We start from the raw sequence: 25,208 nt of genomic DNA, 5'->3' as shown, positions 1-25,208 counted from the left end.
CCCAGAAGTACCTAGATGGAATTTGAATAGCTTTATCGATTTGTGATTTCTCAGGATTTGCTTACATCCAGATTCCTGTTTAGCCAGAGTGTGGACCCTTGCTAACCCCCAGCTCACTGAGGTTTGGAGTTCTCTTCTAAGTAGCTCTCCCTGTGGTCAGGCATGTCACTTACTAATTTTGTACGTGTAACTGGCTTTATTTTTATGTCTGATCTGGAAGCAAAGAACCATTGGGATTGTCATTCTGTCTACTCAGTATCTCCTTTTCAGAAGTCAAATAAACATGTGGCTCTAATATGTTGGTGGTTAATGACCTGTTCTAGGATTTACGCAGTAGGCTTTTGTTTTTAATCCACTTTTTGCTGACTGTCATTTGCCTCTCTTGCAGGTCATGCTGGAGTATCTGTAAACATGATGAAGAAGAGGACATCTCACAAGTAAGCCACGCTCACATCTGTGTTTGGATCACTAGCACCAGGACTACCTCTTAGCTCACCTCCTAAAAGTCTTGTAATTGTGTGTGATCACCCCTGTCCACTTCCTCTCTTTGGTTTGGATGAAGTGTGTCAGCTATGCACTTCAGCTGTTAAAAGCCTTTGAGTCATGGCTGTCCTCTATCTTAATGCGAGCCAGCTGCATGGGTGGACGGGGGAGGGGGCGACATACACACGGATACGCACATGTTAAGACCTCTACAGGTCTTGATAGCTGTTAGCCAAGAAGCTGAGCAGACATATCTGATACTAGGGTCCACCTAACCAGCTACCATGTTCCTCTTTGTACTTGTAATTTATAGAAAGCATACTCATTTAAAATAGAATTAAACATCTTTTTACTATTCTCTTTTTTCTTTTAATGATCTTCTCAATGTATAGTCTGAGCTGGCCTAAAACTTGTAATTTTCTTGACTCAGACTCCAAACTGCTGTGGTTACATATGTGCTAGCATATGTCCTCAGGCCCAGCAGTAGACATGTGTTTAAAGTGACAAGTGTGTTCTAGTTCTGTAGTCGCCATGAAGTGGTGACTGTACGCCTGAGTCACGGATGTGCCACTCTAACTGACTTGAGTGTAAGGGATGTAAGTTACTGATGATGGCCCTCCTCCTCCTCCTCTTCCCATTGCATAAGCAGCCTGCAGCAGTTGCTCCCAAGTGATTCACAGTGGATATTTGAGTGCTCATTGCCTCAGTGGAGCTGAAGAGAATAGGAGGTCTCTTGGTCATGGGAGGTCTCTTCAAACAAGAGTTCCCTCAGTAATGATTGATGATTGAACCAAACTTGTCTCTCATTCAGATGAGTGCATAATATAAATATAATGGTCATCTTAGGAAATGACCTAGAAAACAAAAATTTGGAAGTTAGGTAAGTGTGCCATTCCCTGAGGACAGAATTGACCTTACCTTGTCTCATCATCTTCCTGCTTTTGCTGTACCCAGTGATGTGATCATTTATTTGGTGTCTCTACACATTAGTGTGGTATAAATGGTAAGCAGTATCTTGCCTCAAATAGAGAATAACAGTAAGGCAGAAATACAAACCACAAATATTAGACAGTGAGTAGGTGAGGGACAAGTAAAATACCACTATTGTAAGACCAAAGTAGTTTGTTCAGAATAGAATAACCTAAAAGAAGTTAAGAATATTAAGGTACAGTGTTTTAGCATCCCACACCCTTTTAAAAACCTATTTTAAGTAATTACCATTGGCTAAACTTTCACTGACTTAACCTTAGACATTTGTTTATTGTGGGATATTTGTATACTGTGTGAAGATATATTGCTGTGATTGGTTTAGTAAAGAGCCAGATGGCCAATAGTTGGAAAGAGGTTAGGCAGAACTTCTGGAGATTGAGAGAACACTGGTAGAAGGCAGAGTTGCCAGCCAGTAGGAGAGAAAACACAAGGTGTAAGATGGAAGGAGAGGTAACGCCATGTGGCCGGACATAGATTAATATAAATGGGTTAATTTACATTATAAGAGCTGGTGAGACAGACCTAAACTAAAGGCCAAACTTTCATAATAAGTCTACCTGTTATTTGTGAGCTGGCAGCCCAAAGGAAAGTCGGACTACGTTTGTTTGGTCCCATAGTTGTGTTCTGGATGCATTTCATGGAAGGGATTTCTTGTTGCCTTTCCTAAGTAATGCTGAGCACTTATTGTCTTATGGGTTTGACCCCTTCAGGCACAAGAAATAAATACCAACTGCTTAAAACTATCAATGTAATTGGTTGAGATACATGGTAGACATGTATAAAATTGTCAAAAAATAAATTATCCCTCCTCCCCCCCCAGCACACAGCTTAGGGTCCATAGGCATACCAACAAAAAAACTCATGTTGGTTGTTCCACATTGTAGGGAACGTCATCTGTTGCCTTCATAGGCTAAGATCCGAAGCTTTGAAGCCTTGAGTGCTTTGTTGTGCTCCAGAAGGTGAAATGAAATTTTCACTGCAAATCCAAAGTTACCTTGTTGGGTGCTGGCTATTAATGTCTTGAGTGATCTTGGATGGAGTCAGCAGGGACACAGAGCTTTGCAGATTCCTTTGTGTTATGGCTGCAGCTTGCCCATATCTGAAATCAAGGGTTGAAGCAGATCAGTGAGTGGTTCGCTTTTCAACATAGGCTTCTTCCTACAATAGATTTTTTTTTTTTTAATAAAAACCAAATACCAAACAGAACCTGAGTTCCTCAGCTCTCGCTCCTCCATCCTCAACAGTCCCTGTCCTGTTGTTCCTTCTCCACAGTGTGGGGAGACTCAGGGCGACCCTTACAGTTAGATGCTGAGGTAAAATCAGGAGAGCTGCAGTCAGCGCATGCGCGCGCGCGCGCGCGCGCGCGCGCACACACACACACACACACACACACACACACATCCCTAGGCCATGATAGGAGAATTCAGGAGTTATCTCCACAGAGGAAATGGCATGTGTGTATTTTGATCATTGTCCCTGTTGGGGATCTAATCCAGGGCCTTAACAGGCTAGGCAATTGCTATAGCTGTGTTCTTCATTTTGATGTTGGTGGAAATCATCTGTGTAGTTGTGTGCTGAATACCTGCTGGGTTTAAGAGGCTAACATCAAGCAAACCTTTCTGGAATTTGTTCCATAAAGTTGTTTGGGATGCTGTTAAAGTTGTCTTGAGTGAAAATACAGTTGGGAAAGCATCTGAATGAACTTAGTTACAGTGGCTTGTTTTTATTCTTATATATTAAGTTAACTCTCCCTCCTCCATTTGAATGGGGGATAGATCTCCATTTCAAGGAACTGTCTTTGAAAAGGGGTGTCCTGTGTTTTACTAATTTGTTTAATCCCCCCTCCCTAATACAAAGTCCCTCTAGTATGAATCGCTAGCTAACCTGCAATTTATATAGAACAGGCTGGCCTAAATCACAGAGATCCTTCTGCCTCTGCCTCCCAAGTGCTGGGGTTAAAGGCGTGCACTACCATACCCAATCCACTAATTTGCTTATAAAGTTTGCCTTGCAAGCAAGCATAGGAAGGACCCTAGTTTAACTTCAGCACCCTTGTAAAAAGTCAGCTGCAGCAGTGGGAAGGTTCAGTGAGAGATCTTGCCTCAAAACAGAGGAAGACACCAGGTGTCAGCTTCTAACCTCCATACACATGTGGATGCACGTGCTCAGGCATATGTATCACCTACAGGAATATACATACTCAAGGAGCAAATTGTAAATAAGATTGAAGCACCAGTCATTAATGGAGAGCATCACTCACTACCCCTCCTTGTTGATCTCTGGTGTGGTCTCATGTCATTTTCATGGTACCCTTGTCGAGCTGGAGTCATGAGCTCTTGTTACAGATGTGAAAACTGATGCCCAAAGAGATTAAGAAACCTGTCTGAAGCATGACAACTAATCAATAATTGAGCTATGTCTAGAAGTGGGTTAACTACCACACCATATTCATTGAGCTTTCTGCTTTCTTCCTCATCTTGAAAATGGGTTATTTGTGTCATAAATCCTGAGGTTAGACAGGCAACCACGAGGTATCCAAGGTATCTGGGAGGACAACAATGTTAATGGTCTTCAATCTGTCACAACATGTAACCGTTCTGTCACCTTGAGTTAACTCCATGTTCTATTTCATCTTGCTATTTTGCTGTTATTTTACACCTAGAAATTACATAAAACAAGCCGCCAGAGAAACAAGTTTCTAATTGTATCTTGCAAAAAGACCACAATTTTTATTTAACTATTTTCTTCTAAATTTTGTAGAATCCAAAGAAAAAATTGCTTTGGCATAACAGTACCAACTAGACTGGAAAGAATCACCAGTAATTCATCCATGCAGCCAAGTTCAGTATATGGCAGACAGACTAATAGAACTTATTGTATACACATGGTATATTAAATATTGGCTTCCTTTTTTATTTTCTTTTTAGAGTTAGTAATGGATTTTATTTTGGGATTTTCGTATGTACTTCATTTTGTTTGATTCTTGTCCTCCCCTACCATGTTTCCCTCAGACCCCCTCCTTCAGCTTTTATGCCATATTTTTTTCTTGTCCCCAGTCTACTCTTAAAATCTCTTTTTGCCCCTCTCACTGTCTACTTTCTAGTATTAGCTGTACTCCCTCAGAGATGGAAAACTTAAAATCTAGGGACCACATATGAAAGAGTGTGGTCTGGGGACCTTTTACTATTTTGCTTAGGTGGTACTGCTCTGGTATTTGGGACCTTTGTTGCTTCCATATCAGTTTGGGGATTGCTTTTTCTAATTCTGTAAGGAATGTCACTGGGATTTTGATGGGGAATGCACAGAGTCTGTAGGCAGCTTTTGTTTTCACAGTGTGATTTTTGTCAGTTTGTGAGCACGGAAGATCTTTCCACTCTCTAATGTCTTTGGTCTTATAAAGCTTCCACTGTATAAGTCTTCCACCTGCTGGGTTATTTTTCTTAGTTGGTTTTAGAGCTGGAAAGATGGCTCAGCAATTAAGAGCACTAAATGCTCTTGCTAGAAAATGGGGTTTAGCTCCCAGCAGCCACATGGATTAGGACCAATGCTTCTAATTGCAGTTCCTGGGGAGTCTGACTACCTTTTCTGATCCCCGAGGGTTCATGCACATACACAGACATGTAAGATAAATGGTTTTTTAAAGGCCTTTAATGTTCATCATCCCTTTTCACATTCCTTTCTCTACCTTGCCCTCTCTTCCCTGACCCATTTAATCCTTCTTGTTCCATTATTTCCTTCCCCTTTATGTATTACATTGTCTCACTTGAAAGATACTCTCTCCCCAAAGGTTTCTCCTTTGAGAGCTTCATACAGAGCTTTCGTCTGTCACTTGTTTCCAATATTGAGAGAAATGAGTTTTCTTTCATCATAAGGGCAAATATTCTTGCATCAGTCCTTCAGCCTTGTGTATGTATAGTCAACATGCTTGGGGAGGGGCATGTGTGTGCATGTAGGTGCTGGTGTTTTCTGTTATATATTGCGACAGAGTTCTTCATTGAACCCAGAGCTTGCCAGTTCAGTTAGTCTAGCCATCTTGCTCCAGGGATGTGAGTGCTGGCACGTTTCCCCCCTGCTAGTTCAGGAGGCTCCTTACCCACCGGGTCGTCTCTTAGCCACTAAATTCTAGAACAGATCTCAGTGTTAACTTGCTATTTCAATGCTTATTTTTAATTATTAGTTTTTATTAATTCTTTGAGAATTTCATAAATGTATTGTGATCATATTCGCCCCTCCCAAAGATCCATCTTCTCCACCCTCATTTCCCTTTTGTCTTTCCTTTTTTTTCCCCTGACTCTTTGGGTTTTGTTTGTTTGTTGTGTAACAGCCCTGGCTGTCCTGGAATTTACTCTGTAGATCAGACTGACCTTGAACTCAGAGATCCATCTGCCTCCACTTCCCAAGTGCTGGGGTTAAAAGATGTGTACCCCTCCCCCAGCTGCCTTTCTCTTTTTTAAACAATATTTTTATTAATTACTTGATGATTTTATGCAATGTAGTTATAATTAAAATATAGTTAAATCACTCCCCCCCTTTTTTTTCTTCTTCCAGCCCCCTCCATCCATATCCTCTATCCCATTACCCCTGAGCCCTCTCAGATTGATAGCCTCTTATCCATTTTGCTTTTGAACAAATCTGATTACTAAATTGTGCTTAGTTCTTGGGACAAGATGTTACATTCTCTTGGATCCCTTCTGTTTCTTCTTTGTCTGGAGTTCATTATATAGTAGACAAAGCACAGAGATGCAAAGAATTGCTTGAACCAGGGCAGTGACCCTCAAACAAGGCCTGCAAGCAACCTGCATACATCTCTACCCTCCTTAGAAAGACCCTGGAGTTAGCAGCAGAATCTGAATACATCTCCACCCTCCTTAGAAAGACCCTGGAGTTAGCAGCAGAATCTGAATACATCTCTGCCCTCCTTAGAAAGACCCTGGAGTTAGCAGCAGACTCTGAATACATCTCTCCCCTCCTTAGAAAGACCCTGGAGTTAGCAGCAGAATCTGAATACATCTCTCCCCTCCTTAGAAAGACCCTGGAGTTAGCAGCAGAATCTGAATACATCTCTCCCCTCCTTAGAAAGACCCTGAAGTTAGCAGAAGACTGGCTTACATTTGTGTTTTTAAAACATCTTTAAATTAAAAAAAAAAATGTTTCAAGCAAATGGGGACAATATCTTTTAATTTTTACAATTTTAGATTTCTTTCATAAAGTTGGTGATTAAACCTGTGGCTTGTGTATATTTGGTAAGCACTCCACCAATGAGCTCCATCCTGGGTCTCTTTTCCTATAATTTTAATAGTTGTATAGTTATTTCAGTGTAGGGATAGACCTTAATTACTTGGTCAGTAAGATGTACTGCTGAACATTATCTTTCAGTAAAGCCCTAGTCATACTCCTTGAGGTATTGCTGTTCTTTATGGTGAGGCTTTGGTATGTTGTGCCTTACTGATCCAGGAGAAGGATTCCCTCTGTAAACAGATAAAAAATGGTACCCTGAACTGAGCATATGTCTTAGTTATTGTACAAAAGCATTTATTTGAGAAATTACTTGAAGTTTCAGAAGTTAGTCCTGGTTCTCATAGTGGGGAGTGTTGTGGCAGGTTAGGCAAGCATGCTAGAGCAGTGGCAGGCAGGTGCACCAGTAGTAGTGAGAGCTTGCATCATCTTATCTACATACCTAAAACAGAAAGAGTGAGACATGGGCTTTTGTTTTTTTTTTAAATATTTTTATGGTTTATTTAACTTTATTTTATGTGCATTGGTGTGAAGTGTCAGATCCCCTGGAACTGATCTTCAGACAGTTGTGAGCTGCCGCCACGTGGGTGCTGGGAATTGAACCCGGGTCCTCTGAAAGAGCAGTCAGTGCTCTTAACCACTGAGCCATCTCTCCAGCCCCAGACATGGGCTTTTGAAAGTTAAAGCTCACCCTCAGTAACACCTCTCCTCCAACCAGGTCACACCTCCTAATCCTTCCTAAGTAATCCACTGGGAACCAGACATTCAATCAAATATATGAGCTTATGGGGCCATTTTGATTCAGACATCCACAGCATTGTACTGTATACGTGTGCTCCTAGCACTCAGGACTCTGAAGCATGAGAATCAATGTGAGTTCAAGGCCAGCCTGGGCTATTGAGTGACCCTCTGCCTCTAAAAATTGAAAAGGGCTGGTGAGATGGCATAGCCAAAAGAGACACTTGTTGCTAAACCTGATTGATGATTTGAGTTCTGTCCCCAGTATCCACATGATGGAAGGAAAGAACTAATTCCTGCCAGCCATCCTCTGGTCTCTACACACAAACATGGCTTATATATACCCACACATGTGCACATAAATCAAAAATAAAACAAAATGGTGCCCAACTATGGTTTGCATTAGAATAAACATTTGGAGTGAAATAGAATAAGGTGGAAAAGGCCTACCTACCTTTAGATACTGACTTCCTGTTTTATTTAATGATTTACTTGGACTGACAGAATTCCTCCTGTAAAAAACTGGATTCAGTGCAATCCCCATTAAAATCTCAGTGATATTCCTTGCAGAACTGGAAAAACACCTTCAAGATTCATGTGGAAGTACCAAAAATCCTGAATAGACAAAGCAATTGTAAGCAGAAATAACAATGTCTGTTACTTAGGGTTTAGGAAGTGGTATGTGTGCTGGTGGAATCCTTCACATCCTTTCCTCGGCGAGGTACCTCCCACAGCCTCTGTTGTGAGCCTGTTCCTGTACAGGGGAGTTCTCTGGGACATGGTCATAAAAATTGAATGAAGGCTTGTGAGTGGGTTGCATGAAGACAGAGGTAAAAAGTGTCGATGAGAAGATTCTGGTGTTACAAGACAAGTGTAATCCCTTAGAAGGGCAGATATTTGTCCCTAGAAACTGCACGTATTTAGTAGTCCTCTTGGGTCTGAGGGTCTGAGTGTTGTTTAGTAGTTACAAACTTTTGATAGCTTTATTGAAGCTTTTCTTCTCTTTTTATCATCTTGGTTCTGTGAGAGAGAGGTCGGGAATTGTGCTAAATCAGTGTCAGAATAGGTGGCAGTTGCATATTTTTTGTCTTCTCAGATACTATGAGACTGACCTGTGAGTCACGCTACTAAAATTTCACAGCCCCCACCCCCTTTAGATTTTTTGAGACGGGCTTTCTTTGTAGCCTGGAACTACTCTTGTAGACTAGGCTGGCCTCGGACTCACAAGAGATCCACCTGCCTCTGCCTCCTGAGTGCTGGGATTAAAGGTGTGTGCCACTTCCACCTGGCCACAAAAGGACTTTAAAGATTACTATTTTCAGATACCATGTAAGCACAGGCAACAGCACACTGTAATCCCATCAGAGCCAGCTGCTGTGCTACTGTAGCCGTCTCAGCCACTTCCTCTTGCTGCTGGGGGAGCTCAAATCCTATGAGTTCTGCCAGGATCATACCCTCCATTGCTGCTCATCCTTGAGGTGTAGTCGTCTTCCCTGAATTAGCAATATAAAAAGTGATCATATGGGAACTAGTAAGGTAGCTCAGAAGGAACAAATGCTTGCTAAGCAAGCCTGGTGGCCTGAGTTTAATTCCCAAAGCCTATGTAATGTGTAAGGACAGAACCAACTCTGACCCCCACAAATGTATTGTGGTGTGCTCATGCTTGTGTGCATGTATGCTGTTTATGTTGGTATTATTAGAAAGGTAGTTAGTGGGAGTTTCTTTGCCTAGTTCGTAGGATAAGCCTGGAGCTCCCTGTGTACTCCAGACTAGCCTCAGACTTGGCTTCCTCTGTCTCGGCCTCCTGGATGCTAGGATTACAGAGGGTGTCTTCATTCCTGGCTAAGGTTTTTTTTTTTGGGGGGGGGGGGATCTGAGTCTTACTGTATAGTTTAGGCTATCCTAGAACTCCTGACTCTCCTGTCTCAGGGTCTGAGTGCTAGAATTAAAGGATGGTGCTACACTGTCTGAAACTTTGGGGGTTGTCAACTGTGGTTGACATGTGCCTCCCTAAGCACCCCTTCATTGTTCAAGGATCACTGTTTCCTCTCTTCCTCTGTATTGTTCTACAATGACTGTATCTGTTACTCCCTGTCAGTCCTGAGTTGAGCTGTGTGTCAGCCTTTAGTGCTACATTTAAGGGACACATAGAGATGAAAAGAGTGTTCCCTGCTTTTGGACATGCTTACAATTTTCTACTTGTGGTCTTTCTGCTTGGAAGTCAGCTTGCCCTTCTGGCTCTTTGTTTCTTTCCCAGAGGAGCCCCAAGTTCATTCTTCTGGCATAACATGCTGCTGTCCAGATTTCATTGTTTTACTGTACATGTGATTTGGTGTCTTTGCCTGGATGTACAAAGGATGTGTTTTATGTGGCATGTCTCAGCATGAGCCATTCTTTTTCTGACTTCCCAGGGATATAGTTTTTGAGATGTTTAACTTGGAGCAGTTTTGGTCCTTGGCATTTGATTGTAGTCTGTGGACAACTTCTGTTGAAGTCCTTCCCCACTGCCATGTGTTTATTCCTCAGTCTCTGCCTCCTGCTGCCTTTGTCTACTCATTTCTGTATTAGCCCCCACATTGTCATTTCTCCAGATTCTTCTCTGTTTGTCTCATCACCAAAACCTTCAGGTTGTCTGTTTCTTACCTTGCCTAGCTGTTTTCACATTGTCTCATTCTCAACTTTTCCATTCTGTGATACATATTCCTCTGTCAGGATCCTCTGGAGCAAGAGAACCAATAAGAGCTAGAAATAAAGATTATGAAAAGTTGAGTCATGTAATATTGAGGCAAGGAAGTTCCTTCCCTTGCAGTCCGTGAGCTAGAGATACTATGGAGCTGATGGTAAAGTTCTGATGCAGAATCGGAGAACCAGGAGCCACTGGTGGAAGATCTAGTCCAGAAGCAGAAGAAAACTATGTTCCTGCTTGGGTCCACTAGCAGAAATAAAAAGATGGTGTGCTCCTGTTTGTTGTTGTGTGCAGCCCCTCAGCAGATTGAATGAAGCCTGTTTGCACTGCTGAGGACACATCCTTTTTCCTCAGCCCAGCAGTTCAAATACTGATCTCTTTCCAGAACATTCTCAGACAACCCCAGAAACAGGCACCTGTTGGCACAATCATCTGGACAGCTTCTCTTACCTGGCTTCTGTTATTTGCTTAGTGCTGGTAATAGCTTTATCTACTACATGGATATATTTTTCTGGCTAACCTCTACTACCTATCAAAACTCAATCAAGAATGTTTTTTTCTTTCTTCTTTAAGCTACTTTTGTATATTGTACATCAGGATCCCTGGGCTGGGGAGCAGGTGACCTTAGAAGTTCCTATGCTTCCTTAGCTCTGCTTGGGTGTCCTCTTTAAAACAGGATTCCCTTTAACCACCTGTGTCTACTGTGATCCTGTCTCTGGACTTTCTTACCTGACTCTAGTCACTCCCTGCTTAGTTAGGCTTTTGTACTCATATGGCCTGGGGACATGACTCTCCCTCCCTTGGAGGAAGGTGTGCTGCTTTCTCAGAAGGTTCTGAGGGCATAAGATGGTGAGGAGAGTGTGGGAGTGTCTGGTTTAGAGATTCTACACATGGCCTCAATCCCTTTCCTGGTCCACTTTGCCTCAGCTCTCATTCCCTCTCGGCTCAGTGCTTAATTGCCTCAGATGTCCTTCTTTATGTTTGCAACAGACCCACTGTTTCCAGGACCTCTGTCAGGGCTAAGTGCTTGTAAACAGTAAATGCCTTTTTATTATATGTATATATATAATAAGAGCTATATATAATAAGAGCTTTAGCTATTGTAATGACAGTAAATTTGTAAGAAATTATGAAATGCCATGTGAGCCTCTTCAGCCCTGTTTGCTCTTGGCACACAGCAACATCTGTCAAGTTGGTTTGGCCCAAGTTACATCCAAGCCAAGTCTTATCCTTTGTATTTGTATTTCAGAGTGTAATTAACCCTCCCACCCCCCTATCAAGAGCCAGGATGGGCATTGGGAAGATGACTGTGTAAAGTGCTTTCTGAATAAGCATAAGGAGCTAAGCTTGGGTCCTCGGATGGGGCATGTGTCTGTAATCCCCGTAGTTTAGGGGCAGGGCTAAGATAGATGGATCCTGGGAACTCATTGATAAGCCAGTCTAGCCTAAATGGCAAGTTCTAGATTCAGTGAGAGACTGTTTTGGAAAATAATGTGGAAAGCAGCAGAGGAAGACACTTGGTAGCAACTTCTAGCCTCTACATGGATACACATGTTCTTATATGTACATGTGTGTACACACACAAACAACCAAAGTATTAGCATTTTGTGTAAATATTTAAATCACTGGTTTGATGTTGCTGCAGTATTTCTAATATTACATTATTATTTGTCATAAACTGTTATAAGGTGCTTGTGAATTATTCTAGTATGTGAGGAAATTTGCTTCTGAGCGAACTCTGTAGTCCAACTGTGTGTTGATTAGTTTATTTCAGGGTTACCAGGGCATAAAAAGGAATAAAACGTTAAGTGGTGGGTTTTTTTGTTTTGTTTTAATTTTGTGTTTGGGAGTGCCTCCATCAGGTATGTTTGTGCACTCCATGTGTGCCTGATTTCCTGAGAAGGCCAGAAGAGGACATTCACCATATAGATGGCTGGAAAACAAACTTGGGTCATCTGCAAGATTAGCCGATGCTCTTACCAACTGAGGCATCTCTTTAGCTCTTTGTTTTTGCAGCACATTTGGCTCTGCAGTCCAGACTGGCCTGAAACTTGTGGTCATTCTGGCTCACCAGAAGGAGTTTGCCCGTGCCTTAGGGTTATGTGTAATGATGAACATGCAAGCTAGTGACTGTATTGAGTCCCAGATGTGCATATTTGTGAGAATAATACATTGTATGTGTGAATACAGAAAACATCGGACCAGTGTGGGACCAAGCAAACCTGTGTCCCAGCCCCGGCGGAACATCGTAGGCTGCAGGATTCAGCATGGGTGGAGAGAGGGCAACGGCCCTATCACCCAGTGGAAGGGGACTGTCCTGGACCAGGTGCCCGTGAATCCTTCCCTGTATCTTATAAAGTATGATGGATTTGACTGTGTTTATGGACTAGAACTTAATAAAGATGAAAGAGTTTCTGCACTTGAAGTCCTCCCTGATAGAGTTGGTAAGTCTTTAAAGTTATTCTTTTAAAAACCTTATTATTTTAAAAAGTGGCAATTGAATGCTTTTTGATTCTCATTATTAGTGTTTGTTACTTCTGTCAGACCTCAAACACCTCTGATAAACATGTACCACTTACTAACACAGAAACTGACCCGGAGAAGATGATTTGAAACCACAGTTAAGGGCCTTATGACAGATATAAAGATGGATCTTTGACCTAGAGATTTCCAGTTTTCCAGTTGCTCGTTTTGTCTGTGATGGTCATTGGCTCACTGATATGGCCCCTTGACTTGACAGCTCAGGAAATAGTAGGTTATTTTGGCTTGTTGTCTATTGTAAACACTAAATGTCCTTGGAAGCATCCAGGATGAGAGTCCATTTTTCAGTAAGCTTTGCAAGGGGAAAAATTGTTCTGTCCTGTGGTCTCAGGGTTACCTTATAAATGTTCCTTAAGGCACAAAGTTTAAGTTAAAGGTAATGATTATTGATGGCAATTTTAAGTAGGACATTCACAAGTTAGTATTACTTAAAAGTATATGTTTCAAAATGTGTTGCTGCTGCTAACTGCTGCTTCTTAAAATACTGATGTATATTCTTTGAAAGTTGCCTTTAAGTCTTTGTGCCATTTGAAAATTAGGCCCCACAGTTGTGAAAAGTCTTCTCATTCTCTGTGAAGTTACATTTTCACAGAGTTTTACATTTTCATCCTATATTTTCAGCATTTTTTTGAGACAGGATCTAAGGCTATAACACTTTATAGGGCAGAACTACTAGCTCACTTGAGCCCCATGGTCTCTAATGCATGAGCTCATATGGTCGGTCCGCTTGTCTCGGCCTCCTGACTGACTAGCTGGGATGGTGGGCATGTGCCACACACCTGGCTGTCAACTTCTCCTGGTGTAACTGAGGTCAGACTTCCTCCCGGAAATGTGGATGTTAAATGTCTTACTGGCTCCTTAGAAAACTGTAACTGCATGCTTTGGTGGTGTTGCACGGTGGTAGGCGTCTTCTGACCCAGGATTTCAGTCTATCTGCTTTCTAGGTCAAAGCTTCTCTCGTGAATACTCATAGGACAGGAGCAAATCTTGTGAGCACCCGGGCTGTATGTCATCAAGGGTGGTGTGTATTCTTTATAGATCTGGGTTGTCTCGTTTGTCAGAGGACATGGATTATAGTTGTAAATTAAAGCACTTTGAAGAGAGGAGTCCAAATGGTGGTTCAGATTAGCAAGATACTGTGTCCAATACAGTTAGTAAGTAGTCCACTGCCTCAGACTCTGGAGGGCTAGGATTATAGATGCAAACAACCATACTTGACTAGACATGCACTCTTAACTTTAGTGTTTACTATGAGAGTAGAATCTAGAAAGTTACTTGCCTTTTGTGTTCTGTGTAGGAGGAAACAGTCTTCTAGCCCACTTCAGTGTGTACATTGAATTTTAGTTATAGTGATACTAGAGATGGTGAAAAAGCCAGGTGAAGAGACTGAAGAACATGTGATGGTGTCAGTGGTTCCCAAGGCAAGGTCTGTGGACCCTTAAGGTCCCTAACCCTATTATTTCCCCAACATTAAGATAAGAATTTGTTCTCCTTACCCTCAGTTATTCACAGTTGCAATGTGGAGTTCCTTCTTCTACAGGAAAAGTCTGCATAACTCATCATGCATACACACATAGACAGACAGACAGACACACACACACACACACACACACACACAGACACACACACACGAACCAAGCTTGATAAAGAAAATTGCAGAATTTATTGTCTGCATCATTTTTGTACATGTGCTCTCCATTCTTGTCTTTAGGGATTTGACCACTCTGGATATTTTTTTTTCTGTGACTTACTCCATCCTTCCACAAAGTAGCACATGGCAGGAATGCTTTCCCTTTGAACACTGGCAGTCATACTCTGGTATAAACCTATGTACCCCATTTTGTTTTTCCATGTTGGAAGCTGCTGTGGATGTGGCTATCTGTGACTTCTCTGAAACTTTCCTATTCCTTTGGGTGGTTTCCCCCAGAAGTGGTTTTGCCTGATTATAGGGTCTTATAATTCATGTTTTCTTAATGGAATTGCCACAGTGTTCCCTGTGTTGTTGAGGCTTACAGCTCCAGCAGCAATCCACAGCGGCTTCAGCTCTTCATCTCTGCCCCCATCACCTAGTGATTTCTGTTTTGATAGTAACCATCTGTAGGTGTAAGGATAACAGTTAAGGCTGTGTTGTCCCTGCATGCCTGTTGCTATTTGTATATCATCTTTGGAGAAATGTTTCTTCAAGTTTCATATTTTTAATCAGAAGAATTTTGTGTGGTTGTTGTTGTTGAGTTGTAGTGTAACAGTTTAAACAGTTTGAAGAGTTTAATGGTAATTGGTTCAGACTGTTGCTGCTGACCTAGGGAGTTACTGTTTGCATACTTTGTAGTATTAGGTGAGCATCTAGAATTATCTGGGGGAAACTCACATCATTGTGAGGCTGGATCTCACGTAACTGGAAACAATAGTTTGAATGAAGTTGTTTTTAAAAAAAAATACACATTAAGGGAACTAGAGTGATGGCTTAGTAACTTAAGAATGCTTGTTGAGAATTAAGAGGACCATATCCACTGAAGAGGACAGACATCCAGCAAGTGCCTATCACAACAGTTCCAAGGGCTCCAACATCCTTCTTTGGCCTCTGCATATACCCCAAAACATACTTGTGTTCATCTATACACAAAGAAAAAATACTTTTAAAAGACATTTTAACTAGGTATTAAGGTTTGCAAAAATATGTTTTTTTTTATTTTTAATAGTTTTTATTGATTGCTGGCTTGAAGAAGCCATTGATGTGTATGTGCCCCTGTATGTTTTAAGTGTCCTGGGGGGGGGGGGTGATTTTGTGCTGTTTCTGATTACTGTTACATATGTAACACCATGAACAGGTTGTATGTGTGTCCTAATTAAATTGAGTAGCAGTATACTTGCCTAGCTAGAAAATCTGAATTTCTTTTCCTTTTGATTTTAATAGAGAAACTGGATAAGTGACTAGAGAGGAGATCTGATTATTTTGAAAGACAGTTGTCTAGAATGTGAGGACTGGTGAGACCTTAATGTCAATAGGACCCCTTATAACCTGTCTAATATTAAAAACAGCACGCAAACAGAAAGCCTGGCATTTTTTACACACACACACACACAAATGGGCTATCTCATAATACCACACAGGCAGTCTGAAACTGCTAAGAGCTAGAAACAGGGAGCAAGCCTCTGCTTCATCGCAGTGTCCAGATACCTACAATGTCAGCAAATCCATAAAGTAAGACAGCTTTAGGTAATAAGGACTGTTAAATAAGAACAGAACAACACATGATGAGGCTGGTGGTGCCATTTGTCCCTGGTTGTCCTGTTGAGCTCTAGAGACCTTGTGGAAATAGCCTGTCCCCTGAAGAAGGAAGAAAGTTTGTCTGGGTAGATGGGGTATGCTTCGAAGAGAGGATGGACTTAGGGGCTGAAGGATGGCAACAAGGTGAGAAAATTTTAAATGATAAATGACAGTTTTCTCTAGAAAGTGCAGTGTTCACTCTGGTTACTATGGAGATTAGATTCTAGGCATAAGAGTAAATAACTACAGAACATGAAAATAAAGTGATAAGCAAACTCCCAGTTTCTTTTAAGACAATAACAAAGTGTTATTAATTTTTGCTATTTATGTGAGGGTGGGTGGACTCATGGAGAGTTCAGAGGACTTCATCAAATGTTACTAAGAAAGGGTCAGCACCATGTGCTGTGTGGGAACTCTGCTCTTTCTATCTGTGAATCAGATACTAACTCATAGCTTTAGGTAACTGCAAAATAAGCAGTAACAAAAACTACTTAAGACCTGTGGTTTAGGTGTAATGCTGAGGAACTAAATCTAAAAATAAGAACAAAACAGATTGTTGTTCACCTTAGGCCAGATTTCTTCCTGTTTAGTCCACATGTGTGCCAGCCCTGCCTTTTTGTTTGGTAGCTGCTTAGATCTCTTGGCCACGCTCATGTTCACTAATGATTTGCATGGGGAAAGCTTGTCTCTGTTAGTAAACACTTGCTCAAGTGTTTTGCTCTTTTAATTCCAGCCACATCTCGGATCAGCGACGCACACTTAGCGGACACAATGATTGGCAAAGCAGTGGAGCACATGTTTGAAACAGAAGATGGCTCTAAAGATGAGTGGAGGGGGATGGTCTTGGCACGGGCACCTGTCATGAACACATGGTTTTACATCACCTATGAGAAAGACCCTGTCTTGTACATGTACCAGCTCCTAGATGATTACAAAGAAGGCGATCTCCGCATCATGCCTGATTCTAGTAAGTTGGCCACATCAGCAACTTTTGGGTTTGGTGATTTGAAAGGAATTAATATTTTAGCTAAAGTATTTGAGTAATGGGTTTGCAGGTGTGTTTTTTTGTGTGTACAAACTTTTCCTTGTGAGTTTTAGATGATAAAAATGTTAAGTCTTTTGGAAAGGTTATTTAAATTTTTAGAAATACTACAATGGGATTTTTTATTAGTGGAAAGTATGTGACCATGTAGCGGATCAGGTAAATCCATTCCATTATTTATAGATAGCAGCTGTTTTCTCACTGTCAGTCTGGCTTTTCCTACTTCTTCCTGATTTATTTTGCAGCTGGTCATCTACAGTGATAATTTAATCTGAATATTAGACTTCAGAGAATAGTAGTTTCAGAAAACTTAATTGGAGGCTTAACTCAGTGCTACAGATGGGGCTTGCCAAGCATGAATGAGGCTCTGAGTTGAATTCCTAGCACACAACAAAACAGAACTGAACCGGGGAGGGAACTTTCCGTAGCAGCTAGATCACAGACAAAGTGAGAATGGTGGAGCTAATGTGGGGTGACCTGGTTTTGGAAGCTTGGTTTTTGTTTTTTGAGAAAGTCTCATGTAGCAGAAGTTGACCCAGAACTTACTTTATAACTCAAACTGGCCTTAAACTCAGTCCTCCTGCCTCAGGCTCCAGAATGCTGGGACTAACAGGAATGCATCCCTGTGCCCAGGCAGGTTTTGCTTTAAACAGAGCAGTTTTCATTTTGCTGTCATTTTTTGTGCCCTGAAGTCAATGCAGTGCTTTTTAGTGTGGTCACAGATGTGTGTGCTCATTGAGGTAGTTAGCTTCAGAACACTGTTCCATCAGAAACCGCCCGTCACCACACCCCACCTTTTGAGAGGCACGTCTTGATTTTTCTGCTTAGTTGAAGATGACCTTGAATTCCTGATCGCCCTGTTTCCACTGTGCCCAGCTTTTTTATTTCTCATCTCCCTATCTTTACTCACAGCCTAAGCAGCTGTGGATACGTTGACTTTCTGGATACATTTTCTTGTTGTGGACTCCACGGGAATGGATTTTATGGGACCTTTTGTGACTTAGTTTTTTTGTTTCACATGATTCCAGGGTTTCCTCGTGTTAGACCATGCTTTAGGATTTCATCCTTTATAAATAGTGTTCAAGTATAAATTATTATATGGAGTATACCCTATTTCATTTGTTTAGCTGTTGATTCATATTTGGGTTGTTACTATGTTTTGGTTTCTATGGATATTGGTGTTTTATAAACATTTGCATCTGAGATTCTCTGTGGGATTTTGAAGTGGAATTGCTGGGTCTTAGTGGCAACTCCAGGTTTCATTGTTTATTGTGTCCTTCACATTGCCTTCAACAGTGGGTGAGGATCTGCTCTCCTCATGTTCTCACCAGCACTCTCTTGTCTTTAAAATTCATCCCAATAGTTCCTCTAGTGAGGATGAAGTAGTCTCCTGGGTGGTTTGCTTTGTTTCCCTGGTGACTACTGATGTCACAGGGATTTTTGTGTGCTTACTGTACATTTGTGTATCTCTGGTGATAGGATTGTTCAGAGTCAGCATTCTAGATACTAGTCTTTTATTAGAAATCAGGTTTATTATGTTCTTCTGTGGGCTCTCTTTTTCACTTGGCAATGTCCCCCAGAGTTGCAACAGAATCTTGCTATGTCGCTTAGGCTGGCCTGCACTTTGCCATACAGTCCAGACAGGCCTCAAACTCTCCATCTTCCTACATTAGCCCCTGGGGTGCTAGGATTACAGGTGTGCATTGCCATTTCATCTCTCTTTTCACTTCTTTGATTGATCTTTGATACCCAAGTTTTTAACTTTCAGGCCCAGATCATCTGTTTCTTTTGTTAATTGTGTTTTTGGTGTCTTAAACATTGCAAATTTTGTAACTGGATTTTTATTATTATTAAAATGTGGTATAGCGTGAAGTGAGGATGTAAGAGTTCAACTCATTCTTTTTCATGTAGCTTCCCTTGGACTCAGCTCTGCTTGTTGAAAAGACTATTCTTTCCTCCATAGAATGGTTTTGGCACCTTGTTGAAAATCATTTGGCTGTGGATACGTGAATGTGTCTGGACCCCAGTTCTGTTCTCCTGTTTCTATGTCTGTCCTTGCAGATCCCATACTGTCTTCATTGCATTGCTTTGTAGTAAGTATTGACATCAGAAGTACGAGACCCCTCTCTACTGCTTCTTAGGACTGTCCTGGCTGTTCTCGGTATCTTGCAGTTGCATATGAATTTTAAAATTAGTTTGCTAATTTTCATAAAGAATTCTGTTGGGGTGCTGATGACATTGGTGTTGTCTGTCTGCAGAATATACTGCCCTCTCATGTTCATAAATAGTAGCAAGTCTTTCAGTCTGCAAGTGAGGATGCTTTTTAAAACTTTGAGCTTTGTGATGGTTTTCAACCAAGTTTTATAATTTTCAGAGTCTAAACATTTCCTTTCTTTTGCCACTAACAAATTTTTTTAAGTTACTATAAGTGGAATTGTTTTCTTAATGTGATTTTTGGATAATCCTGTTTATTTATTAATTAGTTTTTGTTTTGTTTCGAAACAATGTCTTGCTATTTAACCAAGACCTCAAACTCAAGATTCTCTATCCCAGCCTCCTGAGAGCTAGGATTGGAGGCATAAACCTCCATCTACATCAGGCTGAACCTTTTCTGAAAGGACTGTTTCCTCAGACACGTGGACCCATGCGTGGCCTGAGACATTGTGGTTAGCAAACACTGTTAGTGTTATGATGGTCATTTCAATTTCTTTTTAAAAGACGTTTTTCTATGAAGAAGTCCGTTAAGGAACTTACTGATATGCTTATCTGGTCTGGAATGACTACTTAATTTTTTATTAAAGTTTGTTCATTTTTACAAAGAAAATTATTTGTATACTCTAGGATTTATGTTCTGAAGAGTGTTCTTTAAAAGCATTCTCCAACTGTAGAGGAAGATCCATCAAAACAAGTGCTGTTGTGCTAAGAATAGACGTGCAAGGCCTCCACACATAATGCTACAACTTTTCCAGCCACTTCTTGATCTTCTCGTGCCTTCCCAAGCTTCTTTGTTTCTTGTCAGTTGTGTGGAGGTTATCTCCTGTTAGAATAGTACTGATGTTCTGGTAAACTCTGAAGCAGCCATGTCCCTGTGGTTTGAATCCGGTCCCTTTGCTGGCTAAGTAAGCTTCAGTAGAAGTGTAGACCCTCGGAGCTCCTGTCAAATCAGCTGGCATCATGCTTTTGGAATCCCTTGGTAAACTTGGAAGTTTCTGTGGAAATGTGAGGTGATATAGAGCAGTGCCGCCTGCAGGAAAGGAAGTTTTGAGGAGAAGGTACTTCTTTTTTCACTCTGCTTTAAAAGAACTGATCATGTGCAGGGTTCAGTTTATATTGTGTATTTGTACCAGAATCACTGTGGTGGGTCTCAGATAGTCATTGAGTTAGCGGCTTGCTGTAGTTGGAGGGGAGATGTTAATGTAGACATGCTACATACACCACACTAGGAAGCTGTGTTAGTAGACTTCTGTACCTCAGCCATGCCGAGGTCACAGAGACTGTTTGCTCACCTGAGATCTGGCCAGCCTGAAGCCCATCTGCTTCTCTAAAAGCGTGGCTCTTCTCTGAACCTCTAAGGAGTGCTTTAAAATGTCTAGTGATTGCTTTGTGTCCCAACCCCCCTTTGTTTTGTTTTGGTTAGTGGTGGCTTGTTGTCATTCTGTGTTTTCCCAGAGGTAACTGCAACCTGAGGCTCTTGTGGATGGATGGTACAGGTACCTGGGCCGTCCTCAGAGATCTGTTGTTCTGTTTTCCTGGTCTGGGTGGAGTTCACCTAGTGCTTGCTTGTAAAGTGTGGAGGTTTTATTTCTATTATTCTGAAACTGCGTGGAAGATGGTTAGAATACATTGAAGTTGAGGAGAAGGAGCTTTCAGACTCACAGGTAAACCCCAGTGATGCCTCAACATTTTAAGCGAGCAGCATGTTCTCAGGAAGCCCTGCAGGAAAGTCAATTTCAAAGCCATTTAAGCTTAATTTTAGAAAATTGCAGTTATAATTTAATTTGATCCCAAGGAGTTTGGGTTATAATTTTAAAATCATTCATATATCTGTCTGGATGAGGTTCAGTAAACCATGTGAGTGGTGTTTTGCTAAAGTACATCTCAGCTATTAATTTCTGGACTGCCTTGGCCATTTTGGTGCGTTCTCATAGATGACTAATTGGGATGTTGACCATGTGCCTGAAATATTTAGAGAGTGACCCTTTAAGAAAGTGTTGACCAGATCGTGATGAACTCAGGATATCTTAAGTTTTATATTTGTTGCTAAATGCAGTGATATATCTAAATATTGACTATTTTTTTTTCCTTTTAAATACAGATGATTCGCCTCCAGCAGAAAGGGAGCCAGGAGAAGTTGTGGACAGCCTGGTAGGCAAGCAAGTGGAATATGCCAAAGAAGATGGCTCGAAAAGGACTGGCATGGTCATCCACCAAGTAGAGGCCAAACCCTCTGTCTATTTCATCAAGTTTGATGATGACTTCCATATTTACGTCTACGATTTGGTGAAAACGTCCTAGATGTCATCACAAGCTTTGCCAAATTTGTGGAACTATTAAATGTATAATTTGTAGACATAAAGACTTGATTGCTTTCCAGTTTAATGAAAGCTTAGATGTCCCTGCGAACCCACAATCTCCACCAGCGGAGCTGGTGTTGTTCTGAATAGTGCAGACTGATTCGAACACAAGGCATCTATGAGGGGAGTCCTCCCTCTTCAAGGCATCTATGTGAGGGGGGTCCTCCCCCTTACAAGAAGGCTGTCTGTTGGGGGTTACAAGCAAGGTGGTAAAAGTTAAGCTAGTATTATAGTCATTTAAATCTGGATAAGTTGTAACCATTTTCCCCATCACTTTGACACACTGTCTTATTCTGCTGCCACAATGCAAGCATAGTTTGTTATTTTTGTTACTGCCTTTTTTGAGAGATTATGTATCTATAGCTACCTGTCTAGATCTGCATCTGTGTGCCTATGTATATATTATACACACACACAGGCACTCACCGCTGGCACTCCTTTCCTTGTGGAGTGTGTGTGTGGGGGGAGTGATAATGTTTTCTCCAGTTCAACAGGAGTGCTTGACCCAAGTCAGTCGTATTTATAATATGGCTTTGTTTAAAATTAAATTTGGGCACGGAAAGCACACAGGGACATTAGGTTGTTTCAAAGGTCAGAATTCAGAGTACCATTTTAATCTGGAGGCTTTTAGCTATGAGTCCAGGTATAAATTAGCCATAAACCGTCAACAACCCACAGTAGAATTTAGTAAACTGTTAAGAAATCTGGGTAAAAGGCTGCCTTCAATTTGAAGCTTTGTTTTCTATGTTTCGTTTGTTTCTTGTTTCCTTTTTTATTATTATTATTATTGTTGTTGTTGCTGTTGTTACTCTTTAATCGTAAGTACTTTTAAAATAAAGCCCAGGTCCTTGGTTCACATGGAACAATGTCAATGTGCTTGTGGACGGCACATTGGTCTATTTGTATGCTTCCAGTCATCAGGATTTTAGTACATGGATTTAGAAGGCAACAATATAACAGTGGTTTGTATATGTGGTAAATTCCTGCAAAAACAGTACATTGGTATTAGAAATGTGAGTTTTAAAGTATGGCACTGTTGCCTTCTGCTAAGTTCTCTGGGGCTTTTTAGTTTTTATTACTGTTACTGTTGATATATGATTGTGGTCAGAAGGCCTCTTCTCCCCTTCCCTTCCTGCTCTTCTTCCTCCTGGCCCTTCCCTCTCCAGTGAATGTTGGACAAATATGGCTTCTTGCCTTGACCCTGTTGTGGCGGTGTCTGTTCTTGCTCCAGGTGTGCTGTTCATGCGGGTTTATTCCCTCTGTGGCCCTGGGCTTTGCATGTGCATTATATGTTATGGTGGAAGGCTGTCATGCTAGCTGGCTTGTGGGTGAATAGCAGCTCTTGGCCACTGGGTGCATTTGTGATTTGTTCTGTAAGGTTGTTTGAAGCTGAGATGGAACTGAAAATGTGGTTGATTGACTCACCTAACATCTGCTTGGTCTCGCTTGTTTTGGAAGATCCCCAGTGACCTGTCAGCTGGGAGAGAGATGATTTGTAAAACCAGTCTCTTGTAGAGATTGAAAGTCCTTTCTGTGCCTGGACAGGTGTGGATACTGTCAAGCACACACCAGAGCTTTGGCCTAGTATAGGTCTGCTACCTTGTTGGGGCTCTTCCTGATGTAAGAAATCATTCCATGATTCAAGGAGCATGGTTACTGGATACCCATGTAGTCTTCACAGAGGCTAACAACCTCATGCTTCTGGATGGTCACAGCTGCTCACCATGTTAACACAGTACCTCAGTTCTGTCCCTGGCTGCAATCACCCTGTGCTCAGTGTTTTCCCAAAGGGACCCAGGGACAAGCTTCTCAATGCAGTGTGATATACCCTAGTCTTCAGTGCTTCTAGCGTATGTGACCGGGTGTCGTCGTGCATGTGAATCTGAGCTGAGTCTGACTCCTAGGGCGCATACTGACATCTGTGCCACAAGTGGGTGCGTGTGTCCTGCATGGACTGACAGTGCAGAACATAGCGTGGTGACTGGAAAGGAATGTTCATTTCGAAATGTCCCGAGGGCTGGATCTGTTTAGACGTGTCTGCCATTATCTGATGATTGCATTGTGGTTTTCTGCAAGCAGCCCACATTAGTTTGGTTACCCGTGAACTCCTGGTCCAGAGGAATACAACATGATGATGTTGATAACTTTGATCACTATTCTATTTATTGCCTTTACGTGAGGCTGAGGGAAGGGGAAGGTTTTTGTTTGTTTGTTTGTATTTTTATTGTTTTTCCATCCCTCCCCCACTCTTCTCTTTTGGTGGCTTCCACCACTCTCCTCCTGAGCCTGCCACCTCGGGCTTCCCTTAGGCTCACAGTTCAGATCTGCATGCATTGCTTGCATTGTTCTGGTATCTGAATGTTGATTCCTCATTTAGGAGTTCAACATTAATTTCCAAAATTATGGGGCTTGTGGCAACACAAGGCGTGAATCTGTGTATAAAATTTATTGGCCTTCCTCACTTACCTGCTCTAGTATCGTATCGTGTGTGCGTGCGTATGTGACGTCAGGCTGCCACGTAAACTTCAGAGAAGAACCTTAAAGCAGACCATCCTTTTTTGCATGCTCTCTTCTAAGTAGAATGTTCAATGTAACTAAGTAAAATTGCATGTTAAAGAGACTTAGGTTCTTTCTTTCTTTCTTTCTTTGGATTTGCTTTTGGTTTCCTGTATATTTGCTTACTGTGCTGTTCTAGTGGTTGTAGGGTAAAGACGCACTGGTGAAGCAGTCGTAGCGCCGACAGAAGGTGATTCCAGTTGTATATGTCACACAGCATTCGAAGGGACTGTGCACGCTCTAAAAATCACAGTTGCTTCTAAGCCAGATTTCATTTCTTTTCTTGTTTTATGTGCCAAACCCCGAAGTGCATTGGGCCTGAATCTCTGAACACTGTTGACCCATTAGAAAGAAGACTGCGCTGATTGTCACAGATTGTAGTGCCTGAAAACACTTATGCTGATTGTCCAAGAGATGAGAGTCCTCCAAAGATGACACAGGAAAAATTACTCAAAATAATCATGGTTGAAATTTCTGTGTTCCTTGGGAATGCTGCACTCTGTGTATTCTCCTTCATTGGTGCAGTTCGGATGAATGAGTAGAGTTCAGAGGTCTTCGTGTTCACGTTTAAAACTAGATAAATGACCTCATTATTTTGAGCTTGAATTCATTTTTAATTTTAACTTTATTTTATACAACGTGTAGACAGTTCCCTGTTCTCTGCATTTAGAAGTATACACAGTACAACTGTTAATTCTGTAAGTAATTTTTATAATTATGATGTAACTCTATCCTTCCTCAAAACATTCAAAATAAACCCTTTATGTGCAACTTCTGACTGAACTTTGTGCTGCTGTGTTGAATCTCTTTCTGAAGTCAGATGGCGTTTCCACACATGGCAATGTCAGGCTTGACAGCAACAGAAGGAAATGTACGTTTGCTCAAACAGTGACAGTAGTCCAGTCAGTGGAAGGAAGTTGTCAGCATTCCGTGCACCTAAGTGATATTAATGAGAAATGTTAGTTAATTGTGACTTTAAACTTAAAACATTTACTATACATAGAACTCAGTAATGTGTCTTGAATATTTTCTAACCTCCCCATCCTTTGATTACTGACTATAGTGCTTTCATTTATATTTAAATACCAGTCAGTG

General features: G+C 41.4%; 1 protein-coding gene across 4 annotated transcripts in view; it reads left to right on the top strand.

The window, feature by feature from the left end:
- Nucleotides 1-24,896, top strand: part of Spin1 (spindlin 1) — a 50,920-nt gene extending 26,024 nt beyond the window's left edge. For all 4 annotated transcript variants that reach the window (XM_075969659.1, XM_075969660.1, XM_075969661.1 and 1 more), the window contains 4 exons: nt 389-437; nt 12,323-12,576; nt 16,675-16,908; nt 21,299-24,896. In XM_075969659.1, the coding sequence (XP_075825774.1) occupies nt 389-437; nt 12,323-12,576; nt 16,675-16,908; nt 21,299-21,498 (737 nt within the window). In that variant the 3' untranslated portion in view covers nt 21,499-24,896. The remainder of the gene's footprint in view (nt 1-388; nt 438-12,322; nt 12,577-16,674; nt 16,909-21,298) is intronic.
- Nucleotides 24,897-25,208: the final 312 nt, after the last annotated feature.

This window comes from Microtus pennsylvanicus, chromosome 4 (assembly GCF_037038515.1).
Source record: "Microtus pennsylvanicus isolate mMicPen1 chromosome 4, mMicPen1.hap1, whole genome shotgun sequence".
Taxonomy (NCBI): Eukaryota; Metazoa; Chordata; class Mammalia; order Rodentia; family Cricetidae; genus Microtus; species Microtus pennsylvanicus.
Note: the sequence above shows the minus strand (reverse complement) of the source record. Positions and strands in the feature narration are given on the sequence as shown.